The sequence below is a fragment of the Gossypium arboreum genome, chromosome 5 (assembly GCF_025698485.1).
Source record: "Gossypium arboreum isolate Shixiya-1 chromosome 5, ASM2569848v2, whole genome shotgun sequence".
Classification (NCBI taxonomy): Eukaryota; Viridiplantae; Streptophyta; class Magnoliopsida; order Malvales; family Malvaceae; genus Gossypium; species Gossypium arboreum.
The window spans coordinates 35,289,537-35,314,296 of NC_069074.1; the positions used below are offsets into that span (position 1 = coordinate 35,289,537).

The following is a 24,760-nucleotide window of genomic DNA, read 5'->3' on the forward strand; positions in this document are numbered from 1 at the left end:
GATATTTTTTATTTAATACCATTCGTAATTGCACTCAACAAGATAAGCTGTGAATTCTTGACATAGCATTGATTTTATCTTTACATAAATTGTAAAATATCATAAAGTTCATTTAAAATTGTTGAGAATGTTGCACTTGAGTTTATTTATATTGAAGATAACAAATGAAAACAATCAGTGAAGTTTTGAATCAAAGGTATTTTGGTTTAGAACATAACCATGCTTGTAGTAATTTGATTGCAAATCATTTGTTGTACTTGTTCACTTAAAAAAACCCTGTACCATTTTATTGGGTTTTGGTATTGGACAATTATATTGGTATGTACTGATTTTTTATATTTTAAATTAATTTTCAAATGTTTTCTTTTTCTATTTTGATCATTTTTATTTTGTTTACAATTATATTTATAAATAAAAGATTATCATTAAATTAAGTTACTGATTAAAGAAAAATTGAAATTAGTCTATAAATCTATATATATATATAGAAAATAGCTATAAACTCTAAACGATCCATCAAAATACATCCAAAATGTATCTCTAAGGTATGTCCATCGGTACCCTAGTGACTAGTAATTTACCAAATGGTTTGATCAGCGGATGAAAGCCAAATACCACAGTATTTTTCTTTGCTGGTTTGTTCAGCTTTTATGCCTGAATCAGGGGATTTGATTTAAATCCTTAAGAACCAATATTGCAGTTGCAGTGGTCAACGTGTTATGTTGACCCTGATTGTTGTGCAGTCTGCATTAAAGACATTTAAAAGCATAAGGCATGCTGCTGGATAATGTTATTCGGATTTGGGTGTAAATGTAGAAAAGGTAACTAGGGAAACACCAACTCACCAGCATTTCATGATCTCCCATAATTTCATCTATCAACTCAGCTACCGGTTTATCAGCACTGTTAGGAACAAGTGCAGCAAATACAGCTGGCTCTAATCCTGCATGCAAATATAAGCAACCATTGCAATGTCTGATAATTTCGGTCCTGAATCCTGACATGCTCAATTTTTTTCAAGTTTTCTCCAATATTTGGAGTATTATACTTTCATATCAATCCAAATATGCGACCGTGTAATATAGAATTTAACTGTAACTTATGTTGCTTAGACTCGAGGTGAGTACTGGATACGCTATGTATCCTGCACATGTTTAAACTTTTATTAGTTTTTTCAAACATTTGGAGGATCATACCCCCATAGCTATATCCGAATATATATACTGGACAGAGGTACCTTGGGGGGGGGGGGGGGGAGGAATTGGAAACATAAGACTTCAATAGGTGTAAAAGTGTAGGATACCAGTCTCAGGGAAAGCATCAATGAACATCATCATCTCCTCCCCACTAAGACCAGAGAAAAAACAGATCCTTGGCAGTGATTTTGCAATCTACAAAATGTAATGTTGTAAATCACATTTAAACATGATTGGCATGCTTATGATGATGAACGAAGGAAAGTGACTTGAATGTAAAAAAAGAGGGTAAGAAATCAACCTTCACTTGTTCCAAATTAGGTTGCCTTGTATTCACGGCCTCCCAAAGAGAACCATTAATCATGTCTTCAGTACAATAAATAATCTGAACATATAACCACTCAAATGAGATAAATTATATTGCAACATGTTCAAAGGATATGTGAAGCAGCAATCTTAATTTATGCCACCCTTTTCTTTTATGTTAAAGTAGAAGAAATGTACATATATTCGGACATAAATATGGGATATGGTACTAAAAGAAACCCTTCACATACACAGAAATCTGAAAAAGTTAAACATACCCGTTTCGGCCACATTGCACATTTTGTTGGATATGGATGTAAAAAATGAATACTTTTAAGGAAATAAAGGGTCAAAGCAACAAAAGGAAAGACAATAAGTATTACCTCCATGAAGTCACCATCCAATTCTTTCAAGAACTGTCGTATCTGTTCAAAGAAGACATGTAGAATTTGCAAGGCGAGTAAGGCCGTCATTCTAAGAAATAGTCCAACACAAACACACATAAAGCTGCAAAACAACTATTTACAAAGGAGACAGTTGTCAAGATGAATTCTAGACGCTAGTACCCTTATATTACCTTAGGCACAGACACGCCCACAACACTAGATGAGACCTAGGTTGACTTAGAGCTAATGAACTACTCACAGTATATACTAGAAGGTGACTCCAAATAAATTCTTGAAAAGGATGTAATCCAACACCCGTTCCCCCTTGCAGACCCCCTCCAACTTCCAAGAAAGGGGATGTAAATTCATGTTCAACCTTCCTCAAACCTTAATTCAACTCTTTATTTTCCTTGAATACTTGTGTCCGACACGTATCTAGACGTAGGTATGGAAGTACAATCCTCTAAATACATAGAAATTTTTTTTGCAAGAATTGATGTCTGAGTAACATAGTATTAAACCACACCAAGAAATGGGGGAAAGAAAATTTATCCTCCCTTAGTTTTCCCTTTATAAGATTATGAAAACCCTAACGAAATTTTGGATGCAACAATCTATGTTGTTCACATTGTGCATATAACCTATTCAAGCTCTGGAAAGAATGTACCACAGATAATGAAGTTTCATCCAAAAAAGACAAGTAAAATGTTACCAAACATTACCTTCTCTGCCTCACTGACTTCAAATCCGAGCAACAATAAAGCCTACAAGCAAAAATAAGATTAAAATCCCAAATGTTAAATGGGTTCAGACAATGTATTTATAATCTATGTTCTATATTTTATATTACTCAAACTCTTCATTTTCTTTTAAGGATGCTGACATATATATGAATATGTATAATAGATAGACTTCAAATATGCGAGAAAATTTAGAAAAAAATGAACATGCCCTTTTTAGATACGTACAAATATCAGACACACTTGTACCTAAGTATAAGCAACATAGGCTACGTTCATGAGGCTTGATGAGAATGGTTGCAAGGATTTTTCTCTAACAAATTTTATGCTACTTTGACTATCGGGCTAATTTAAACATTGTTTTTTAAAAATGCTGTGAAAAAGCGTTTTTGCAATTAGGTCCAAAAAAATTTTTGATCCCAAAAATTATCTGTTTAACATTACTTATAACTTCAAAAGTGCTTTTGGAGTTAAAAGGTTTGAAGTTATAAGCACAACACATACTGGGAAATGAACCTCTAAAGACTCCAAGAATGAGAAAAAAATAGATTTTTTTTTTAGAAAAAGCTTATATAAGATGCATATAAATATCCAACAGTTACGCTCGGAGCCAAAGTGTAAATGATTCCTCTTGAGAATGGTTATTATTCGACACTTTTTGTGCAAAGATTCACTCAAGAATGAGGTAAGAAACTGACCGGAACTTACAGGTGGACCATATGTGGGATCATCGGCATTCAATGGAACGAACTTCGAATCCTCGGCTAATTCACTGGGAAGTCCTGCAAAGCACGAATATATGATTATCGACACGTACACATCAAAGAAGAACTCTTAAGCATAAGAAATTTGCATACAAATTAACAAATTAAATTGAATTGACTCAGTCTATGTTACTCAGACTCGAAAACAAGTATTGATGGACCAATTTCCTATTTGTAACTCTTGTAATGTCCAAAATTCATGATAATTAACACCAATAAAACAAGAAAGAAGAAATCAATAGCCTTAACCAAAGTTCAAAACAATGGGTACCCATTTTAAACCAAAAGACTGTTTCATTAAAGCCAAAAAAGAAAGGCAGATATTGAGTCTCAAAGGATAAGCAAACCTTCAGCTGATGCTCTTGTTTGTGTAATGGAGTTGTTATGTTTCTTGAAGCCATCAAAGACTACATTATTAGCTGAAAATGAAGAAACCGCAAAAGAAATTGATGAAACTGAAGGAATTAGCGAAGATTGAGGCTTTCCCAGAAGATTGAAACGAAAGCCTACACTAAAAGCCATCTTTTAATTTAATTTTCCTCAGTTCCTTTTCAGGGTTCAGAAACTTTGGCTCTCAATTTTCTTGATAGCGTTCTGTTTCAGTTGATAACCCGTATGAGTGGCCACCATTCTAATCGAATCACCCAGCTATCAACACGTGAAAACCAAAGTAGTACCCAATCTTAGACCGGTGCTGTGTCGGCCCGAGCAAAAGCCCGAATTAGTTTTTTAATAACTTGGAGAGGATTAATGCGTACAAAGATGTGAATTGAATTAAGATATAGTAAGTCCATAAATTTTTTTTAATAGAATCGACCGGATATTTATTAAAATGAATTAAAGAAAAGCATAATCTATTTCCCAAAAGTTGGGTTCAGGTAAAGGTGTTGATGGGCCGGGTTATTTGGTCCGACCCAAAAGTTCGTCCAAAATGTAGGAGGGTTGAGGTAAAAATATATACCAAAAAATGAGCTTTAACAAAAAAATAAGGCCCGTTTAAAAAATGAGCCTGACCCGGCCTAAATTCACTAAATGACAAAAATTTTATATTTTTTTTTATTTTTGAATGTTATTTTCTTATTGTTTTCTCCCTATTTTGCTACCATTTTACTATTATATTGCTACTTTTTTATTGTTATTGTTTGGATATTGTATAAAACTTATTTTATTGTTAATTTTTATTATTTTAAAGGTATTTGTTAAATTTTTATTATTTTAGAGGCATTTGTTAAATTTTTTATTATTTTAGAGGCATTTACTTATTAAGTTGCGTCTATCTTAGTGTTATTTAAGTCTACATATTTTTTAAAATTTATTTTCAATTTGTTGGGAAATATTTATTTTATGTTTTTAGTATTTTTTATATATTATATATATTTAAAAATAATATAAAAAATTAATCTGGTAAGTGGTTGGTAGGACTCGAGTTTTAGTATTTTTATTCGGGTTGGGTTTGGGCAAAATTTTAGGCCCATTTTTAGGCCCGGCCCAGACCAAATAAATAGGCATGATTTTTTAATTGAGCCAGACCCGAACCTAACCCGGCACGGCCCATGAACACCTCTAGGTACAGGCCTACTAAAACAAACTTTTGACAATCGGGCCTCACTATTTTGTTATTAGTGAACACCCCTTAAAAACACCATAGTAAAAGACAAAGCAATAAATGAAAAAGTAAAAAGTAAACCTAATATCTACCCCAATCAATCTCAACAGCTGGACACCATAACTCCATCATCTCTTCACATCACTTGTCCCATCTATTCTATCGATAGCATTTCTAAAATATTTTAGTTACCTGTTATATGTTCTGCTTCATTTTTCCACGAAATCGCCTCAGTCTAGGTTCTTCAACCATCGTCCTTCTAGAGCAGATCGATTGTGATTCGACACTACTCTTATCAGGTGCGAGTCATCTCCCTTTTCTAAGGCGTCTTGTGCAAGTTTATGGGCATAAACATTTCCTGATATATGAATAAACTGAAAATCAATTTCTTGAAAGCGAGATTTTTTACTTTGAATATCTCTAATAATCGCCCCAATAACTGATTTATCTGGTTTTGTTGTTTGGCATTTCTTGATGACTGTTCGTGAATCCCCTATTATTGTCACTGAGAGTATACCCATTGAGATTCCTAGCTTAATGGCCTGTAATCCTGCATATGATTCTGTTGCAAACGGGGATGAAACGTTATTATGAAGGACAATCTTCGTTGCTAGAATCTCGCCCATCAGGCCCCAAACCACCAAACTCGTGGCCAATTTGGAGTTTTTTTTTGTCAAAAGCTGCATCAAACTGAATCGACACCCTCATGTTCTCTTCTAGTTGTTTGTGGCTTCTATCCATATTTAAGGTAATCTTCTTTTCTCACAAACCATCTAACTTTTCCATATACCTTTGTATTATTTATGCTAATTCCCTTCCCGTCGTGTTCTTTCTCTCATGTTCTAGTTGATTCTTTGAACTCCAGATTGACCATAAAGCATAGTAAAAGAATCGGCACTGTTTACAAGTACCCCTCTTGAAAACCCAGTTAAGCCACTCCCAAAAACTTTGAATCATGTTATTTATGACCTAAGAAAGGTTTAAATGTTGACATACCTCTATAATTGTAGGGCATTTCTGAAAGACATGATGACTATCTTCTTCCCAATTACAACAGTGAGGACATCTAGCATTTGTGGCCACTCGTTTATGTTTGAGATTTACTAGGGTAAGGATGTAGTTCCAGGAAATTCGCCATATTGTGATTGTAATTTTTTATGGTAGCTGTAGATTCTATAGTTTCTTGTAGAAATATTTTATTTTGGCTTGTATTAAGTAATTATTAGGACCTAAGTTAACATATTGTAATAGTTTATAGGCACTTCGGACTGAGTATTCACCAATGGTTCTCCTTTCCACACTTGGATGTCGCTTTGACCTACTTCCGCTAGAAGAATCTGTAAAATTTTCTAAGCTATATCAGCTTGAAAGGTATTGTTTATTAGATCCACCTTCGAAGTATTATTTGTGATATCAATTAGATCTGAAACTAACTTTATTTCTTCATTTTTGGTTCTGTTGTTTTATTCATCTATATCAATTCCCGGGATCCATCGATCATTTCAAATAGAAATCTTATTCCCTCTACCAACCCTTCAGCACAACCCACTTTGCAGGAGACCCTTTGCTGCCCAAACACTCTTCCAGGTAAACGAAGGTAGATTTCCTAACTGTGCATTAAGAAAATTCGAATGTGCATAATATTTAGCTTTTAGAACTCTAGTTAATAAAGAATTTAGGTAATTAATAAGACGTCAGCCTTGCTTGGCTAATAACGCAATATTAAACTGGCCAAGATTTCGAAAACCTAAACAACCATTCTTTTTTAAGATGTAAAGATTCCTTCAAGCACACCATTGTATTCCCCTCTTACAACGTCTTTTCTGTCACCAGAAATTTGGAATAATACTCTTTAGATCAATACACAGCGATTTGGGTAATAGGAAACAAGCCATTGTGTAAGTCGGTATGGATTAGAGAATAGCCTTTATGAACACTTCTTTCTCACCTTGAGAAAGGTGTCTAACACTCCAATTATCAATGCGCTTCTTGAGCCGATCTTTTAAATTTTGAAAAGATTCTCTTTTCCTTCTACCGACCATATTAGGCAAACCTAGATAGTGTTCTGGGTCACTTGAGCTGCGTACTCCCAATATATTGACAACCAAACGTCTATCTTTCTTTGATGTATTTCTGCTAAAAAAGACAATTGATTTATCAAAATTAACACACTGACCCGAGCAAGTTCTATACTTATGTAGGATTCCCTTGAGTAAACTAGCTCCTCTATTTGTTGCCTCCCCGAATAGAATACAATTATCTGCAAATAACATGTGAGATACTTGTAGACCGCTCCTACTAACCTAACTCATTTCAATAGCCCTTCCCTTATTGCAAGACTCATGAGACAAGATAAACCCTCTCCACGAAATAAAAACGGACTCAAAGAGTCACCTTGTCGAAGTCTTTTAGTTGGACGAAAATTTTCTCCAGCATGACCATTAACGAATACTGAATAAGAGACAGTGGTTACACATTTCATAAGAGTTTCAATCTAATTTTGAGGAAACCCCATTCGCACCATTATCTCCTTAACAAAACTCCACTTGACCCTATCATATGCCTTACTCATGTCTAGTTTTACCGCCATAAACCCCTTTTTTCCCAGTCTCTTTTGTTTTAGCGTATGTAATATTTCATAAGCCAACAACACATTATCCGATATTAACCTGCTTGGCACAAAAGCTCTCTGTGCAACATTGATGCATTTTTTAATAACTTCTCTAAACCGATTTGTTATAGCCTTTGCCAATACTTTATAAAATATGTTGCATAAACTAATAGGTCGAAAATGTGTCATATTAGAAGGATTGGCAATTTTTGGGACAAACACAATATACGTAGAATTTATCGGACTAACCTCCATGCCTCCATTCAGAAATTGTAGACAAGAAGAGGTGATATCTTCTCTAATAATATGCCAGCATTTCTGAGAAAATAAATGTGGGAATTCATCTTCCTCTGGTGCTTTTTCGGCCCTATCTCGAACATTGCCTCTCGAATCTCCTCCTTTGTGTGTTGCGCCATAAGTCTTTGGTTATCCTCCTCAGAGACACGTTGATCTATACCCGAAAGAAAATATTCATAATTTCCCCTTTCCCCTGCCGAAAATAAATTTTGAAAATAAGATCTCACAACACCCTCTATTTCCTGTAAGACCTCCGTTTCCCTTCCATCCTCATTTTGCAATTTATGAATAAATTTTTTTCTCCGATACTGTGTTGCTTGGCTATGAAAAAATGTTGTATTCCTATCGCCAAATTTCAACCAGTTTAGTTGAGCTCTTTGTCCCAAGTAGAGTTCGTCTTTTTCAACCTCAAAGTTTAATTGGATCTTGGCATCAATCATCTCAGCCAAATTATCATCTCTTTCAGCTCCAAGCAACTCTGATAATTTTTCTATTAAAAACTCCTTCCTCCTCTTTCTATTTATTTGTATTTGTCCAGCCCATCTTTCTAAACCCTTTTTAAAGTTATCTAACTTTTGCAGCAAGTCCTTTGATGACGTTTCCCAGATGTATTTAACTTCATTAGCGAACGAGTCCTCCAGTATCCCACCAAGCTTCAAACTTGAATATGTTGTCATTCAACCATTTTTCTTCCTTTTTCGTATTAATTAGAAGAGGACAATGATCGGAGAAAGAATGCACTAGATGTTGAATTGTTACCGTAGGGGACATGGTCATCCATTCCGCGTTTGCCACTCCTCTATCCAGTCATTCATGTATGTTTGTCTCTGGCAAATTGCCTCTCTCCCATGTGAACCAATTACCAGAATACCCCACATCCATCAGTTGACATTCCTCCAACACTTTTTTCGAAAAATTTTCATTCTTCTTTCATCTCTAGGCATTCCTCCCTTTTTTTCAAAGCCATACATAATTTCATTAAAATCTCCACATACAAGCCAAGGAATCCCCTCATCGTTGTATAGATTTTTCAAAACAACTCATGAGTCATCTTTATCCTATGCATAAGGGGTTCCATAAAAACCTGTGAATCTCCATTTGTTCCTTACTTTATCATGTTCAATTATCACATTAATATGCCTTTTAGAACAATTTCGAAGCGTGATACTCACATCATTTCTCCATGCCAAACACAGCCCTCCTCTAGTACCATCTGATCCAACTTCAATACCATTCACATAACCGCAACTTCGGCGAACTCTTTTCATCTGACTTCTATAAAGCTTTGTCTCTAGAAAGAAGACCATTTAGGGATCATAGATCTTCAGTGAATACTGAAGTCTTCAAACTACCCATGGGTCCCCCGAACCACTAACATTCCAACTTAAAATTTTCATTGGGCTCGGTCGGCTTGCCTCTAGGCAGCTGCCGATAATAAATGATTAATTTTCAACATTCTTCTATTTCTTATCGTCAAAGTGTTGATCTCTTCCCTAACTGTTAATTCTTCAATATCCCCTCTAGCTCTCTTTTTCCCCTCCTCTTCGATTAAAATACCATCTTTTAAATCATGATCCATAGCAGTTTGAGTCTGATCTACCAATAAATTTCCCTTATTGATCTAAAGATAACGATCTCTCTTTCAAATTAAATCCCAAAATTGGATCAATAGTAGTCTCACACCTCAATTTTTTTCCTACATCCCATATATTGTTTCCTGTTACTCGACTATCCTCACAATTTCCACCCAGTTTCCCCTCATCACTGTAACGCCCCAATTTTTGGGAATTCTGTGAATGTTGGCATAGGTTTAATTATGTTAGTGGGCCTCTAGAAGGCCCAAGCTTAAGATAGAACCCGACAATTTTAGTTAATTTTTTTTTGTTCCATAAGAAAAATGGGTGAAATTATGAAATAGAATCTATATAAAAATGTTTGAAAATGCTATAGGCTAAATTGAAGTGGCCAAATAAATAGGAGTGCAAAATAGGAGGATTTGCATGACAAACCTCCCATTTTACATGAAGTGGCCAGCCATCATGTTGTTGTAGACAATATGAGCACTTGATATCCATAATTCATGGTACAAATTGATAATGGGTTAGATAAATGTTCCATGATAATGGATTAGGTAAATATTCCATGATAATGGGTTAGGTAAATGTTCCATGATAATGGTTTAGGTAAATGTTCCATGATGGGCATTTCATGTCTTTTGTATTAAAGAATTAAATGGATGAAATATGAAATTTTATTAAAAAAAAAGGGGTGAAAAGAACAAAGTTTTGTCCAATTTTGTTCATCATAGCTTAAAGTTAGAGAAGAGAAAGGAGAGGAGAAAGCTCTTAAATGTTCGGTCACTTGGGGAAAAAAATTGAAGGTAAGTTCATGGTAGTTTGCTTCTATTTTGAGGTTCATGAGTTCTTTTTGATTCTACCTTAACTCTTGAAGCATATTTTGGTTTTTAGTTGTGTTGTGAGCATTTAGTCATGAATTAAAATGAAGGAAATGGTTGTTGTTTCATGTTCTTTTGATGAAAAATGGAAGATAGGTGAAGTTGAGCCAAACAAATGAGCATGCATGTGCCTTAGATGCTAAAGGGAAAAATCGGCTAACATGTTGTACTTTAAAATGATGAAATGGAGATTATACTTAAGTAAAATCATAGATATGTGATGATTGATTGGTGATATACATGTTTAAATAACATGCATGCAAGTTATGTGTGAAAGAGTGATTTGGTAATAAATCTGCTTGGGACAGCAGCAGTAACGTGACTTTGGAAAATCACCATAAATTGTGGGAGATGAGTTAGAAGATGCATAAATTATGTAATTAAAGATTAATGAGTCTAGTTTCAAATGGAATAAACAAGAACATATTTTGAATTCTGTACAATGAGAAATTTGATTCGTAATGAAGAGTGGTCAGATTAGTCAAATAGTGAAACATGGGAAACTTTGAGAAAAATCTGGTATTGATTGGCTAAACCAAAAATTCTGAAAATTTTATGGATAGAAGATATATAAGTCTATTTTGAGGGAAAATTAACGGCACTTGATTTGGAGTTTCGTAGCTCCAGTTATAAATGATTTAGTGGCTGTTGCTCAGGAAGACAGATTGCAGTGAAATTTTGATTATGTGGTAAACATTGACAAAAAAATTGTTAATGAGTTGCTTATTGATTTCTTATAAGCTTACTATAATCTGTAGGTATGGTTGGCCGAATATTGAAAGGGGTTAATACGTAGTTCATATTTGAATAGTTAGATTAACGTGTTAGTAATCCAATTGTAGGCAGTTCGTGTGTGGATCTCGTCAGCATATCGTCATAAACAGGTGTGTAACTAACACCCTCTTTCTTAGTCTGGATCGGCAAAAGTCGAAAAGCCGAAATGCCGAAAATCGGTATTTTGTAGATTTGCGAGTGTGTGAATGCTCGTGAGGTAAATCGATTAATGTTTTTAGTAAGCTGCAAAATTTGGACTGCAAAGTGCATGATTTCTGTGACCTCGATATTTTTGGGCTTAATGGGCCAAAATTGGAATGATGGGCCAACGGGCCCAATTCGATAAGAACCCTCGGTACGTGATTTTGTTAGTACGTGAAAAGTAGGAATATGCATGAAAAACCCTAAAATAGATAAATTACTGAAATACCTTTAAAAGTGGAAAATTTACAGTTTTACCCCTAGTAGATAAATTACCGAAATACCCTTAGGGTTAAATTGACCTAAATGCATGTTTGACTGTTTTTTTTACTGCATGCCATGTTATTATCTGATGCATGGGATTGGGATATTGACGGAGGAAGTACTGAAAGTGGCTTGTCCACGTACTGGAGGCTTTGCCTTAATTTTTGATAAGCGAGCGGCAGAAGGTCGCAAGCTGTGGAAATCTTTGGTGGGTGGGTTGAACTATTCCCACATGGAGTGTAGGGTGGTGCGGTGGAGTGTAGTGGTTGGTGGGTTGAGTAGTCTCCCAAATGGGCTTGCATATGTTATTGATGTTGCATGTATTTTGAAATGGGCCTACGGCCATATCATTATCTGAATAAGGGCTAAGGCCCGGTTTATTATAATCTGAAAGGGCTCGGTCCATTACCACATTACTGAATAGGCTTAGGCCCAATAGGCTTGAGTGACTTGGGCTTTGAATGGGTTTTCCTTACACACTGAGTTTCCCCAAACTCACCCTTTTATTTTCATCCATGCAGAAATCCCCAACCATAGTGCGCTTGGAGTGTGAGGAATTCGGAGTGGCCACCCGTTCTGAAAGTTTGGTTTTCTTCTAGTGAACTGGACATCCTATTATTTACGTTGAGGTTTGGGTTTTTAAATGTAATAAGGCCGTTTAATTATTTTTGATGGTTTTAATATGTATTACTAATATAGGTATTACTTATTTTAACTGTTGAAATTGGATAGCTTTAGAGCGCGTTTTCAAAAAAAAAACAACAATTGATTTCAAAATAACATGACAACAAGCAAAGCTTCCGCAATGAAAGTATTTTCCAAAATTAATCACTTTTCCTAAAAATGACTTAATCAAATCGGTTTCCTAGAAATATACATGACATTAAGGTGTGGCAATGGCGGTGTGCATGTCTAGGATTGGATCCGAAGGGAGCTTGGTACTTAAGTAGTCCGATTGACTCACCTCCTCTTTTCCGGTTTCCTACCTGGTGCACAGCTTCCATTCACTTTAACCTATAATGAAATTATCTTTTAAAACACTAAGTAGGTTTTTCTGGACCAACAAAATAAAATGTTTTGAACGCTTCGATGTGGCATGTCGGATCCGGCCATAACGTCTGGGCCAGGTTTGGGGTGTTACAATCACCATCATGTAACCAGATACTATTCATTGCTAAAGCTCTTCGGGATTGTACTCATAATGATAAATCTCAAACCATTTCCGCAATTTCCACTCTTATCGCCATTTTTGCTTCACAAAAAGAATTATTATGTCCCAATCGACCACAGTAGAAATAGAAAAGGGACAATCTTTCATACTTAAATCTGACATATGAACATCTTCCACATAACATAACCAATTACTTTCTTTTCAACGGATGCTGTATATCAATTTGGACTCTTATTCTCATAAAATTTCGATGTTCTTTCCCCATATTCGATCCATCATGCTCCATAAAATTCCCTATGAAATTACCCAATTGCATTGCCAAATTCTCAGAGAAAAGCCCAATAGGTACGTCATGAATTTGTGCCTAGAAAGGTGTCAAGGTTAAGGGAACTTTTAATAGATCCTCCCCCTATTGTAACTTGTATAACACCAACAAGTGGTTGTTAAAAGTCCATGGTGACCCCTTCAAAACCCTTTCCATATTCATGACATGAAAAAATTGAAACAAAAACCTTTTCTCCCCTAGATCTCGGATTTGAACTCCCTGAACAGGGTGCCATAAATTCGCCATAGTTTTTTTCATTGCTGAGAAGTGAATTATGCTAGCTGTTAGGAAACAACCCACTAGTCGAAAAGCCCCCGCCTCTCTTTCCGTATTCAGATCTAGCTGTATTTGTAGGATTGCTTTTTCTTCTTCATTGAGCATTAATCTAGCTAATAGAAATAGAGATGACTTGATAGAATTTCGCCATCAAACAAACAGAAGACAAAGACAAGAAAACCTAAAAACCATGTTAGAGAGACAATTGCGTGCTAGGATAGCAGACTAATAGTAAGTCCATATATTTTAATTACTATAAATATAAGATATTAATATTTTAATTATCAAATGTATTTTTATTTAAAATTAAATTATAAAAATATTAATATAAAATTATATATTTAATATTTTATTATTAAATAATAAAATGAATAATTTAAAAGGATTAAATTGAATTAGCCTCAACTCGAACTTAAAATTATTTTAAAATGATCTGATTTAATTTAACTTATAAACACCTTTAATAAATAATAATGATGTAAGCCTCAAACACATGAAATTCAATAATAATAAATGAAAATAAAATCTCCACAACTCACCTAAGAATATAGATCATGAATTATTGACTAGTTGGTTATAGAGAAGTAAACTAGAATATTAATATATGAAAGCTAACAAAATGGAAAAACAAGGCAATAGTATGAGTAACATAAAAATCTCTTTCCAAGTAGAAAATGGTTATACAAGAATATTATAAACATGTGGTATTAATGAAGAGCTTATGCATTCAACAGTTCATAAATTTACTTGATAATACATCAAACTTCGAGTATGTATACTAAAGAAAAAAAATAAAGAAGTGTCAATAAAACACATAAAACTTCATAATCTCATATTTGCAACGGAGGTGTCCAAAATTGAAACCTATGCTCATTTCGCTCACAATCTACGTTAAAATTCAAAAGAGCAAATAAACGATAGAGTTCTTTTTTTTAAGAGAAATTTATTAATTCATTTAATGAATAAAATTGCATAATTCGAGGGGAAATAACAAACACCCGTTGTACCCGCTAAAGGATAAACTCTATCAACACAATAAAACCTTCAGCTTTAGCATCAATTGAATATTATGGCACGTTAACAATCGGTTCTGTCATATCTCAAGCACAACATATCAAGATTGATTGTAAACACTTAATATAGTAAGGAAATCAACCCTAGATGGTCCAAAGTGGCAGGTACGAATTGACAAAAGAATTGAGCATCTACCAAACTAGAGGGGATGACAACAAAATCAACCCAAAAATTATTTGTAAAAGTAAGACTACATGCATAAGCAAGACTAAAAAGCATACTACAAGAGTAGACAAAAACTTCTAAAAGTGAAGACTTATTAAACGATAAAAAACAAACAAAAAAATATAAAATTTAAGATAACACAAGTCCAAATCGACTCATGAAATCATTTATTATTCTGAGACTCTCAAAACAGAAACAAATTAAGAAGTCAATGAAGAGTTACCTACTTTCTAAAAGAAACTATTGGTGGTCGATGGTGTTTTAACAATAATAGAGATCGACATTTGTCCATCATAACTTGTGAAAACAACAAAAATACTCACAAAATAGATCTGTAAACCAAAAAAAGAGAAAATGTATGGAGTGAATGAGAAGAAGAAAGAAAAAGAGGGTTGATGGGCAAGAGAAAAAGGTGGGTGGTAACTAGTCCAGAGACTAACACTGTTGCTAGGCAAAAACAAAACGAAGCAAATAATTTGGAGAAAAAAAATTAGGATTTTTCACTTGACATGAGGTAATTATTCTAAATCAACACAATTATGAAATAATTTATGCATATAACAAACAATAGAGTTAAAATCAAAGAAAACAAAATACAATAGGAAAATGAATAAGTAGTAATTTTTTGGGTTTCAACTTGGCAATTGTTTATATATTGAGATTTGAATTTTTTTTTGAAGTTATTCCCTGATATTTATTTGAAAATATTAAAGTTCAAGCTTTAATGTGAGAATAATTTTTAATGTTAAACTCATCTCAATATAAAAGCCCCTCAAGTATCATCTCAGTATAATAGTTAACATCCATTTCTGGGATTTTACCACTATACTTGTTCATCAAGTCTAATAGACTACCTCCTGGAGCATATTCAAGAAACATATTGTAAACCTCTTCTCGTTCATGCTCAATGCTCGTGAAACCACTGTAAGCTTGAACAATATTAACACAATCGAAAATTTGTAGAAGGATTTCTTCCTTCTTACATATAAATATAATTATAAACAGGAGCTACAATCTTGATCAAATGCACAACACCATGAGAACCATTTCTAACAAACTTGATCTTCACTGCTTTAACCACCATACTTTTTTTCTTTTAACTCTCTGTTAGAATTAAGTGACCCGAATCCTTATTTAAATATAATACAGTGATAAAGTAAAATAAAAGAAGAATCTATATAGAATTACACTTCTTTAATTTTATTTTAGAATAAGGTTTTTTAAACTTTATTAAATTCCATCTATTTGATATTGATTAGAATAAGGTATTTCAGTCTTACTAGAATATAGCATTACAAACCTATAAATAGACATAGTCTATTTCTCTTGTAATTAATTTGAATTCAACATAGTGAATTTTCTTCTCCTCTGCCTGTGGTTTTTTCCTGAAAGGGTTTCCAAGTAAGAATCTTTGTATGTTCTTTATTTTATTCTATTTTATTTTTCACAAATTGGTATCAGAGCTTCCGGGCTGTTCATCTTGATCACGGTAATAGCGTCTTTGAAGTATGAAATTTCGTTGTTGGATCACAACACCAGATTTACGTTGTGGCAGATTAAGATGCAAGCAGTTCTTGCGTAGATGGATCTAGAGGATGCCTTACTAGGGATAGATAAGATGCCTTCAATATTTACAGATGAAGAGAAGAAGCGTAAGGATCGAAAGGCGTTAACACAATTACATCTGCATTTGTCCAACGAAATTTTGTAAGATGTGATGAAAGAGAAGACCGCCGCTGCATTATGGAAGAGGCTAGAACAAATATATATGTCAAAAACTCTAACAAGCAAGTTGCATATGAAGCAACATCTTTATGCTCATCGTTTGGAGGAAGGTGCGTCTGTACATGAACACTTAACAGTGTTTAAAGAAATTCTCTCAAACTTGGAGGCCATGGAGGTTCAGTATGATAAGAAAGATCTAAGGTTGATACTACTTTGTTCGTTGCCCCCGTCTTATTCAACTTTTAGAGACACGATTTTATATAGCCGTGAGTCTCTCATAGTTGATGAGGTTTATGATTCTTTGACCTCGTATGATAAGATGAAGCATCTTGTGGTTAAACCCGACTCTCAGGGAGAGGGTCTCATTGTTCGTGGGAGACAAGATTAGAATGCTGATGATGATCGTGGAAGGAAACAGGAACGGAATCCTCGCAGGAAATCTAAAGGTAGATCAAAGTCTTCAAATAGAGGTAAAACTTGCAACTTTTGTAAGAAGAAAGGGCACATTAAATCTGAGTGCTATAAGCTATAGAATAAGATTAAAAGGGAGGCTGCGAATCAAAAGGGAAAACAACCAGAAAATTCCAATGAAGCTGATATTGTAGAAGACTACAGCGATGGTGAACTTCTAGTCGCTCATTAATGATTCTAAAGTGGCGAGTGGATACTTGATTCAGGCTGCACCTTCCACATGAGTCCCAATCAGGGTTGGTTTACAACTTATGAAACAATGTCTGAAAGTATTGTTTTGATGGAAAATAATACTTCGTGTAAAATCGCAAGTGTTGGAACAATTAAAGTTAAGATGTTTGATGGAGTTGTTAGAACACTTAGTGACGTACAACATGTTCTAGAATTGAAAAGAAATTTAATTTTGTTAAGTACTCTTGATGCAAAAGGGTACAGATACACAGCTGAAAGTGAGGTTTTAAAGATTTTCAAAGGCTCCCTTGTTATGATGAAAGGCCAGAGAAAGATTGCCAAGTTATATGTTTTGCAGGGTTCTAATGTTACTAGTGATGCATCTATTGCTTCCTCTTCCTTATCAGATGATGATATTACTAAACTTTGGCATATGCGCTTAGGGCATATGAGTGAGAATGGCATGGCAGAATTGAGCAAAAGAGGATTTCTTGATAGGCAAGGAATTTGCAAACTAAATTTTTGTGAGCACTGTGTTTTTGGGAAGCAAAAGAGAATTCGATTCACCAGAGGAATCCATAACACGAAGGGAACATTGGAGTATATTCATTTTGATGTGTGGGGCCATCCAGAGTGCCTTCGAGAGGTGGAGATAATTATATGTTAACCTTTATTGATGATTTTTCTAGAAAAGTTTGGGCATTCTTCCTGAAGTAGAAAAGCGATGTATTTTCCACATTTAAGTCTTGAAAAATTATGATCAAAAAATAGACGGGAAAATAAATAAAATACTTCCGCACAGACAATGGCTTAGAGTTCTGTTCTGATGAGTTTAATAGATTGTACAAGTAAGAAGGGATCGTAAGACACTTGACAGTTCGCCATACTCCACAGCAAAATGGCGTTGCAGAACAAATGAACAGAACGATCATGGAGAAGGTTCGATGTATGTTGTCAAATGCCAACTTACCAAAGTCATTTTGGGCAGAAGCAGCCTCTACTGCATGTTTTTTGATCAACCGATCTTCATCCATTGCCATTGAGAAAAAGACTCCACAAGAGGTATGCTCTGCTAATCCTGCTAATTATTCTGATTTAAAGATCTTTGGGTGTCCTGCATATGCTCATGTTGATAATGGAAAATTGGAACCGAGATCTATTAAATGTATTTTTCTTGGTTATAAAGCTGGTGTAAAAGGGTATAAGTTATGGTGTCCTGAAAATAGAAAAGTTATGATTAGCAGAGATGTTTTTGATGAAACTGTTATGCTACCTAACTTATATATTAAAAACTCTTCCAATAAAGAAAATCAAAAGCAGGTGGAGCATCAGATTAATACAGAGTTAACTCCTCAAGCAAGTACAAAAATTGAGAATAGAGTTGCTTCTTCACCACAATACTCTATCGCCAAAAACAAAACTAGAAGAGAAATTAAACCTCCAAAGAAGTATGCCGAGGCTGATCTAGTTGCTTATGCTTTAAATGTGGCTGAAGATATAGATGCGAATCAAGAGCCATCTAATTATTCTGAGGCGGTTAGCTGTGAAGAATTAGAAAATTGGATGTTTGCTATACAAGAGGAGATATAATCACTCCACAAAAATAGAACATGGGATCTTGTGAAACCTCTTAAAGGTAAAAAGGTTGTTCGTTGTAAATGGGTGTTTAAAAAGAAAGAAGGGACTCCAGGAGTTGAAGAACCCAGATATAAAGCAAGGTTTGTTGTAAAGGGTTACAGTCAAATTCCAAGAGTGGACTTCACAGATGTGTTCTCCCCAGTTGTTAAGCATAGTTTGATTCGAGCTTTGCTTGGTATTGTGGCCATGCATGATTTGGAGTTTGAGCAGTTAGATGTAAAAACTGCATTTCTGCATGGAGAACTTGAGGAGGATATTTACATGCAACAACCAGAGGGTTTTATAATCTCAGAAAAAAAAAGACTATGTTTGCTTGCTGAAAAAGTCCCTTTACGGTTTGAAACAGTCACCAAAACAGTAGTACAAGAAGTTTGATTCCTTTATGACTTCTCATGATTTCAAAAGAAGTAGTTTTGACAGTTGTGTTTACTTTAAGAAAAACAGTGATTGTTTTTTTGTATATCTAATTCTTTATGTTGATGACATGTTGATAGCAGCAAAAGATAAATGAGAGATAAGAAAGTTCAAAGCCCAACTAAGTAAAGAATTTGAGATGAAAGATTTAGGACCAGTAAAGAAGATACTTGGAATGGAGATTCTCAGATATAGAAAAGCAAGTAAATTGTACCTAAGTCAGAAGGGGTACATTGAGAAAGTTCTTTACAGGTTCAATATGCAGAGTGCTAAGCCTGTTAGTACTCCTTTAGCAGCCCATTTAAGACTTTCATCGGTTTTGTCTCCACAATCAGATGATGAGATTGAGTACATGTCACATGTTCCATACTCTAGTGCAGTGGGATCTCTCATATATACTATGGTTTGTTCACGTCCAGATTTATCATATGTAGTCAGTGTAGTTAGCAGATACTTGGCGAATCCCAGTAAAGAACACTGGAAAGCAGTTTAGTGGATTTTAAGATACTTACGAGGTATTACTGATGTTTGCTTACAGTTTGGAAGAACTAGAGATGGAGTCATTGGGTATGTTGATGTTAATTTTGCTGGAGACTTTGATAGAAGAAGATCTCTCACAGGTTATGTCTTTACAATTGGAGCTTGTGCAATCAGTTGGAAAGCCACTTTGCAATCTACAGTTGCTTTGTCTACCAGTGAAGCTAAGTACATGGCGATTACTGAGGCTTGTAAAGAAGCTATTTGGTTGAAGGTACTCTTTAGTGAACTCAATGAAAACCTTCAAATCAGCACATTATTTTGTGACAGTCAGAGTGATATCTTTCTTACAAAAGATCAAATGTTTAATGAGAGAACAAAACACATTGATGTTCATTATCATTTTGTTCGTGATATTATTACTCGTGGTGATATTGTTGTGAGCAAAATTAGTACTCATGAAAATCCTGCAGATATGATGACTAAGTCACTTCCTATAACCAAGTTTGAGCATTGCTTAGACTTGGTTGGTGTTCATTGTTGAAGTTAAACCTTTAAGGGGTTTTATGGAAGAGGTGGAGAACTTGTTCGTTAAGAGTTCGCGATAAAGAACTTGTTCATTGAGAATTCGTGTCAAGGTGGAGATTGTTAGAATTAAATGACCCGAATCCTTATTTAAATAAAATACAGTGATAAAATAAAAGAAAAGAAGAATCCATATAGAATTACACTTCTTTTATTTTATTTTAGAATAAGGTTTTTAAACCTTATTAAATTCAATCTCTTTGATATTGATTAGAATAAGGTATTTCAGTATTGCTAGAATGTAGCTTTACAAGCTTATAAATATACATAGTCTATTTCTCTTGTAATTAATTTGAATTCGACATAGTGAATTTTCTTCTCCTTTGCCCGTGATTTTTTTCCAAAAAGATTTCCACGTAAGAATCTTTGTATATTCTTTATTTTATTTTATTTTATTTTTCACACTCTCAAATCTATTTTTTTATACCAGCTATGATATAAAACATTAGCAACTCTGTAGCTCCAGTTTTTTATATATACTAGAGTGGATAAAATTTCCTAATTCCATTCGGAAAAGTTTTCTTAATCCCATTTGAAAACGGATTCTTTTAAAATTAATTGTAATTTTCTTAAATGAAATTATTGATTAAATAAGATAACGATTGAGTTTTCTAATAATATTTGGAATAGGATATTATTTGAAGATAAAGATGAATTAATTTCCATTAAATGCGGTAATTTAATTAAATTTATGGTAAAATAATGCTCAGCTCCTTTTAATTTTAACAATTTTTTTCACGTGACTGACGGCACGTTTTAAATTGCCACTCAATAATAAAAACTGTTTCTGTATTTCTGTTCTTTTTTTTCTCAGGAAACTAACGTCTTTTCTTCCGCCACTGCCACCCTGTTCTCCCACTCCTCTTCTCACATAATCTAGTGTGAAAGAAAACTCTCGATGAATCCACCAAATCAAACGCCGGATGATTTCTCTCAATTCCCTCTTCCTCATTTTACTCTCACTCCTCCCTTACCAAATCCTACCTCTAATCCTAATTTCCATCCAATCCCAATCCTTAACTCGAATGCCACTCCTCCTCTCAATGACCATCTAATCCCCTTTCCAACCCTAAAAAACGAAGACGCGGCAGACCTCAACGCAGTGCCGCGACGTCACCGTATGGATTCCTTACCTTCACCAATGGCTCCTTCAGCCCCAACCTCCCGAACTCTAATCCTAACCTTGACTTTAATTCGATACCCTCATCACCAGCCTCCTATAGATGTTGTGGCCCAGGTTCTCCAAAAAATTCTCGAGGGTATTTAATTCGATTTTATTTGTCAACACTTAACATGATGTATCTATTCAGCTTCCTTTTTAATTTAAGCTTGAAACTGAAATACATTTATTAGCTGCAACATTGACTAGGCCAGAATATTCTGCAAATGCCTTTTAAATTCTTGGAGCTTGTATCTGAGTACTTCAGCGTGTTGCTACACAAGCTGGAATCAAATGTTTTCTATTCCCCTATATTACTCTGATTTGGATCAGATACAGGTATGCAGCCTATAGGGACTTTTCAAATTTGTTATTTTATTAAAAGAAATAATGTATTTGGAGGATTCTTGGAGAGTCCTAGCCTTGTACCTACGTCCATATATGCATTGGATACATATGGGTGCTTAAAAAAAATTGAAGAATTGGGGCAAAATAGCTATTCCCACCATTAGGTAATTATACTGTTGGCTGGATCACTATCACTGTAAAGATGTCCTTCCACAGTGACTCGTAGGTTGTCAATTGCAACAACCTCCTTGGCGAGAAATTTGTAAGCTCTTTACACATACACATACACATACACGTACATATATATATATATATATATATAATATACATATACATGGTATGTTATTCGGTACAATTAGTGTTTTTCAGATTTTGAGTGATCATCAAGTTACAAAGACGCCTTGGTATCGGTTTTATAGGTTTGAAGGACAGGTTTTTTTCAATACGTAAGTTTTATTCCCTATTAAATCATATGGGGACAAAGAAACTTTTTGAAAAATACATATTAGGTTTATTGAATGAAAATGGTGGCTGCATGCATGCAGGGATTTCTTGCTGTATTGGGATGGAAGGTTTATGGTTTGGCTGATGTTTACGAGTAAATTGACGACGACGAATAGAGGACTTTGGGTAAACCAAATCTTGACATAATTTTCTAAGGGAAAAAAATATTTATGTATGTACACTAAAGTGCAATTTCTACAAGTGTTATTGATTTTGTATTTTTTTAAAAAGTTGTCTGAATAATCTACAAGTGCTATGTAGTTGCTGTTGGTTGTATAATTTTTTGTTTCTGGTTTTTTCACCAAAATATTTGAATCATTTAAAATTTTTGTTTGTGAATGATTCTTTTCTTGTTTGAGGGACATATAAGTTTTTTATTTCAGATTGTGCCATGTTTTTGGGCTAAATTAGAAAAAGATATGCCAAATTAAAAAAATTTAGAGAAATGGGTCAAATTTATGATGTTTAGGGAAAAAGATTGATTTGGAGGAGAGAATACGAAAACGCGTTCAGTAAGGCACACTTTTTGACCTTTTTTGACATAATTAGGTCCTTTGGTTAGAGGGTTAAATATTAGTAGTTTTGTCATTGAGTCTCGGATTCAATTTTTCTCCTATTCACATTTGTATTTTTTATTTCACGTTGTTTCAAATTTTTATTTTAATTAATAAATATATTTTTTCAAGTTTTTTTAATTAATAACTCTTTTATTTATAAAATCAAATAATAAATATGTAATGATAAAAGATATATTATATATATCATTATGTTAAAAATATTTGAAATTAATAACTCCTTTATCTATAATATAAACATTAACTAATTTTTATATAATTTTCTTTATATATAATATTTATATGTTAAATATTTATTTTTTCAACTATATTGTGGGTATGGTGATATCTAATATTATAAAATGAAATAATTATTTCAAATATCATTATTTTTTCATCTACATTGTAAATATGATATTTTAAATATTTATATATGTGAAATATTTCAAGTACATATAAAAATATACAATACTAAAATTTACTACACTCATGACATGACTTGAAAAATAATTAGTACACATAAAAATTATATTTACTAAAATTAATGATATTTTCAATAATTATTTGATTTTATAAATAAAAGAATTATTAATTAAAAGATGAACTAAAAATAAAATAAAATAACTTGAAAATGTTATGAATATCTTATTAATTGGATGTCCATCATGATAAAGATGAAGTTTTGATACACTTAATTTAAATTTTAATAATTATTAGAATTAGATCTCTACTTCTTTTATACTTTTATGCCTATAAATACAGACTTTAATGAAGCATTGTAATCATCCATTTTATCAATAAAGTACATTTTCTATTACTTTCATATTTTCTTTATTCTTTATTCTCTCCATCTCTCTTTATTTTGTAACGAGAAAACAATATATTATTTATTAATTAAAAAAACTTGAAACAATATGAAATAAAAAATATAAATACAAGTAAGAGAGGAATCAAACTCAAGACTCAAAGACAAAATCTCTAACATTTAACTATCTAACAAAAAAAAGATAATATAATAAAATATTAGTTAAAAATAAAAAAATGTTTAAAAATAGAAAAATACTTATATGAGTAGGAGAGAATCAAATCCAAGACTTAAAAACAAAACAATTAACATTAAAACATCTTACCAAAGAATCTAATTGTATTAAATAAGTTAGAAAGCACAACTTGAATGCATTTTTAACTGTCTTATCTTTTCAAAATCGACTTATTTCCTTAAATATTAAATATTTTGGCTCATTTCTCTAATTTTTTCCATGCTTTTCCCAATTGAATTGGATTAATATTAACTCAAATGGATTAATATTTTCCCAAATAGAAAAGTAAACACATAATTTTATAATATATTAGAATGACTCAATTTCAATATTAATTATGAGAATGACCTGAAATCTACAGTGAACATTGGTACCGCCTTGAACACCACCCTAAAATTTCACCCAATAATTAGCCAATCATTCAATTAATGATTACATTTCAAAAATAATAATTTTTTTGGTGCTATCACTTTCCCAAGCAGCATCTGTATGTATTTTTTAAGATATTCGTATTTTCACGGGTATTCTTAGAGTAGAAATAAAGAAAAATTTTAATTTTGGTGACAACTCCAAATATGATAGAAAAATTTTAATTTTGGTGATAGCTCCAAATATGATGGCACTAGTGTCAGTAAATATACATACATATATATATATATATATATATATATATATATATATATATATATATATTTTGGGCACCGCCTCTTCATGTGGAGGCACCAAATTTTGTAAAAAATTGATTTTTTCTTGGACTCAGCTCCAAATGTGGTGGCACCAATATATATATATATATATTACTTTTTCGATGCTACCTCTTCACGTGGAGTCACCAAAATTTGTAAAAAAAAAATTATTAGTTCCAACTCCAAATGTGGCGACACCAATTTTTTTTTTACTTTTCGGTATCACCTCTTCATATAGAGGCACCAAAATCTGTAAAAACAATTTAGTTCCCTGGTTCCAACTCTAAATATGGTGACACCAGTAATATTTTTTTAAAAATTTTCAAACAAATATTCCATTTTCAAATATGCCATCAACCGGTGAGCAGGTATTATAT

The 24,760-nt window shown here is 33.3% G+C and overlaps 2 protein-coding genes and 1 long non-coding RNA gene across 3 annotated transcripts; 1 reads left to right on the plus strand and 2 right to left on the minus strand.

The window, feature by feature from the left end:
* Positions 1 to 399: 399 nt before the first annotated feature.
* LOC108453813 (uncharacterized) lies at positions 400 to 4,115 on the minus strand. Its single transcript, XM_017752131.2, has 8 exons — positions 3,740 to 4,115; positions 3,337 to 3,410; positions 2,611 to 2,652; positions 1,886 to 1,927; positions 1,498 to 1,581; positions 1,304 to 1,391; positions 846 to 943; positions 400 to 744 (listed from the first exon to the last, which is right to left on the minus strand). The coding sequence occupies exons 1-8, from the start codon at positions 3,912 to 3,914 to the stop codon at positions 718 to 720; spliced, it is 630 nt and encodes a 209-aa protein (XP_017607620.1). The 5' UTR covers positions 3,915 to 4,115; the 3' UTR covers positions 400 to 717.
* Positions 4,116 to 7,872: 3,757 nt separating this feature from the next.
* LOC108451290 (uncharacterized) lies at positions 7,873 to 8,583 on the minus strand. The gene has a single exon (XM_017748993.1). The coding sequence runs from the start codon at positions 8,581 to 8,583 to the stop codon at positions 7,873 to 7,875; it is 711 nt and encodes a 236-aa protein (XP_017604482.1).
* A 13,353-nt stretch (positions 8,584 to 21,936) lies between these two features.
* LOC128292972 (uncharacterized) lies at positions 21,937 to 22,382 on the plus strand. Its single transcript, XR_008282975.1, has 2 exons — positions 21,937 to 22,045; positions 22,145 to 22,382. It is a non-coding gene; the product is annotated as an uncharacterized LOC128292972 (long non-coding RNA).
* Positions 22,383 to 24,760: the final 2,378 nt, after the last annotated feature.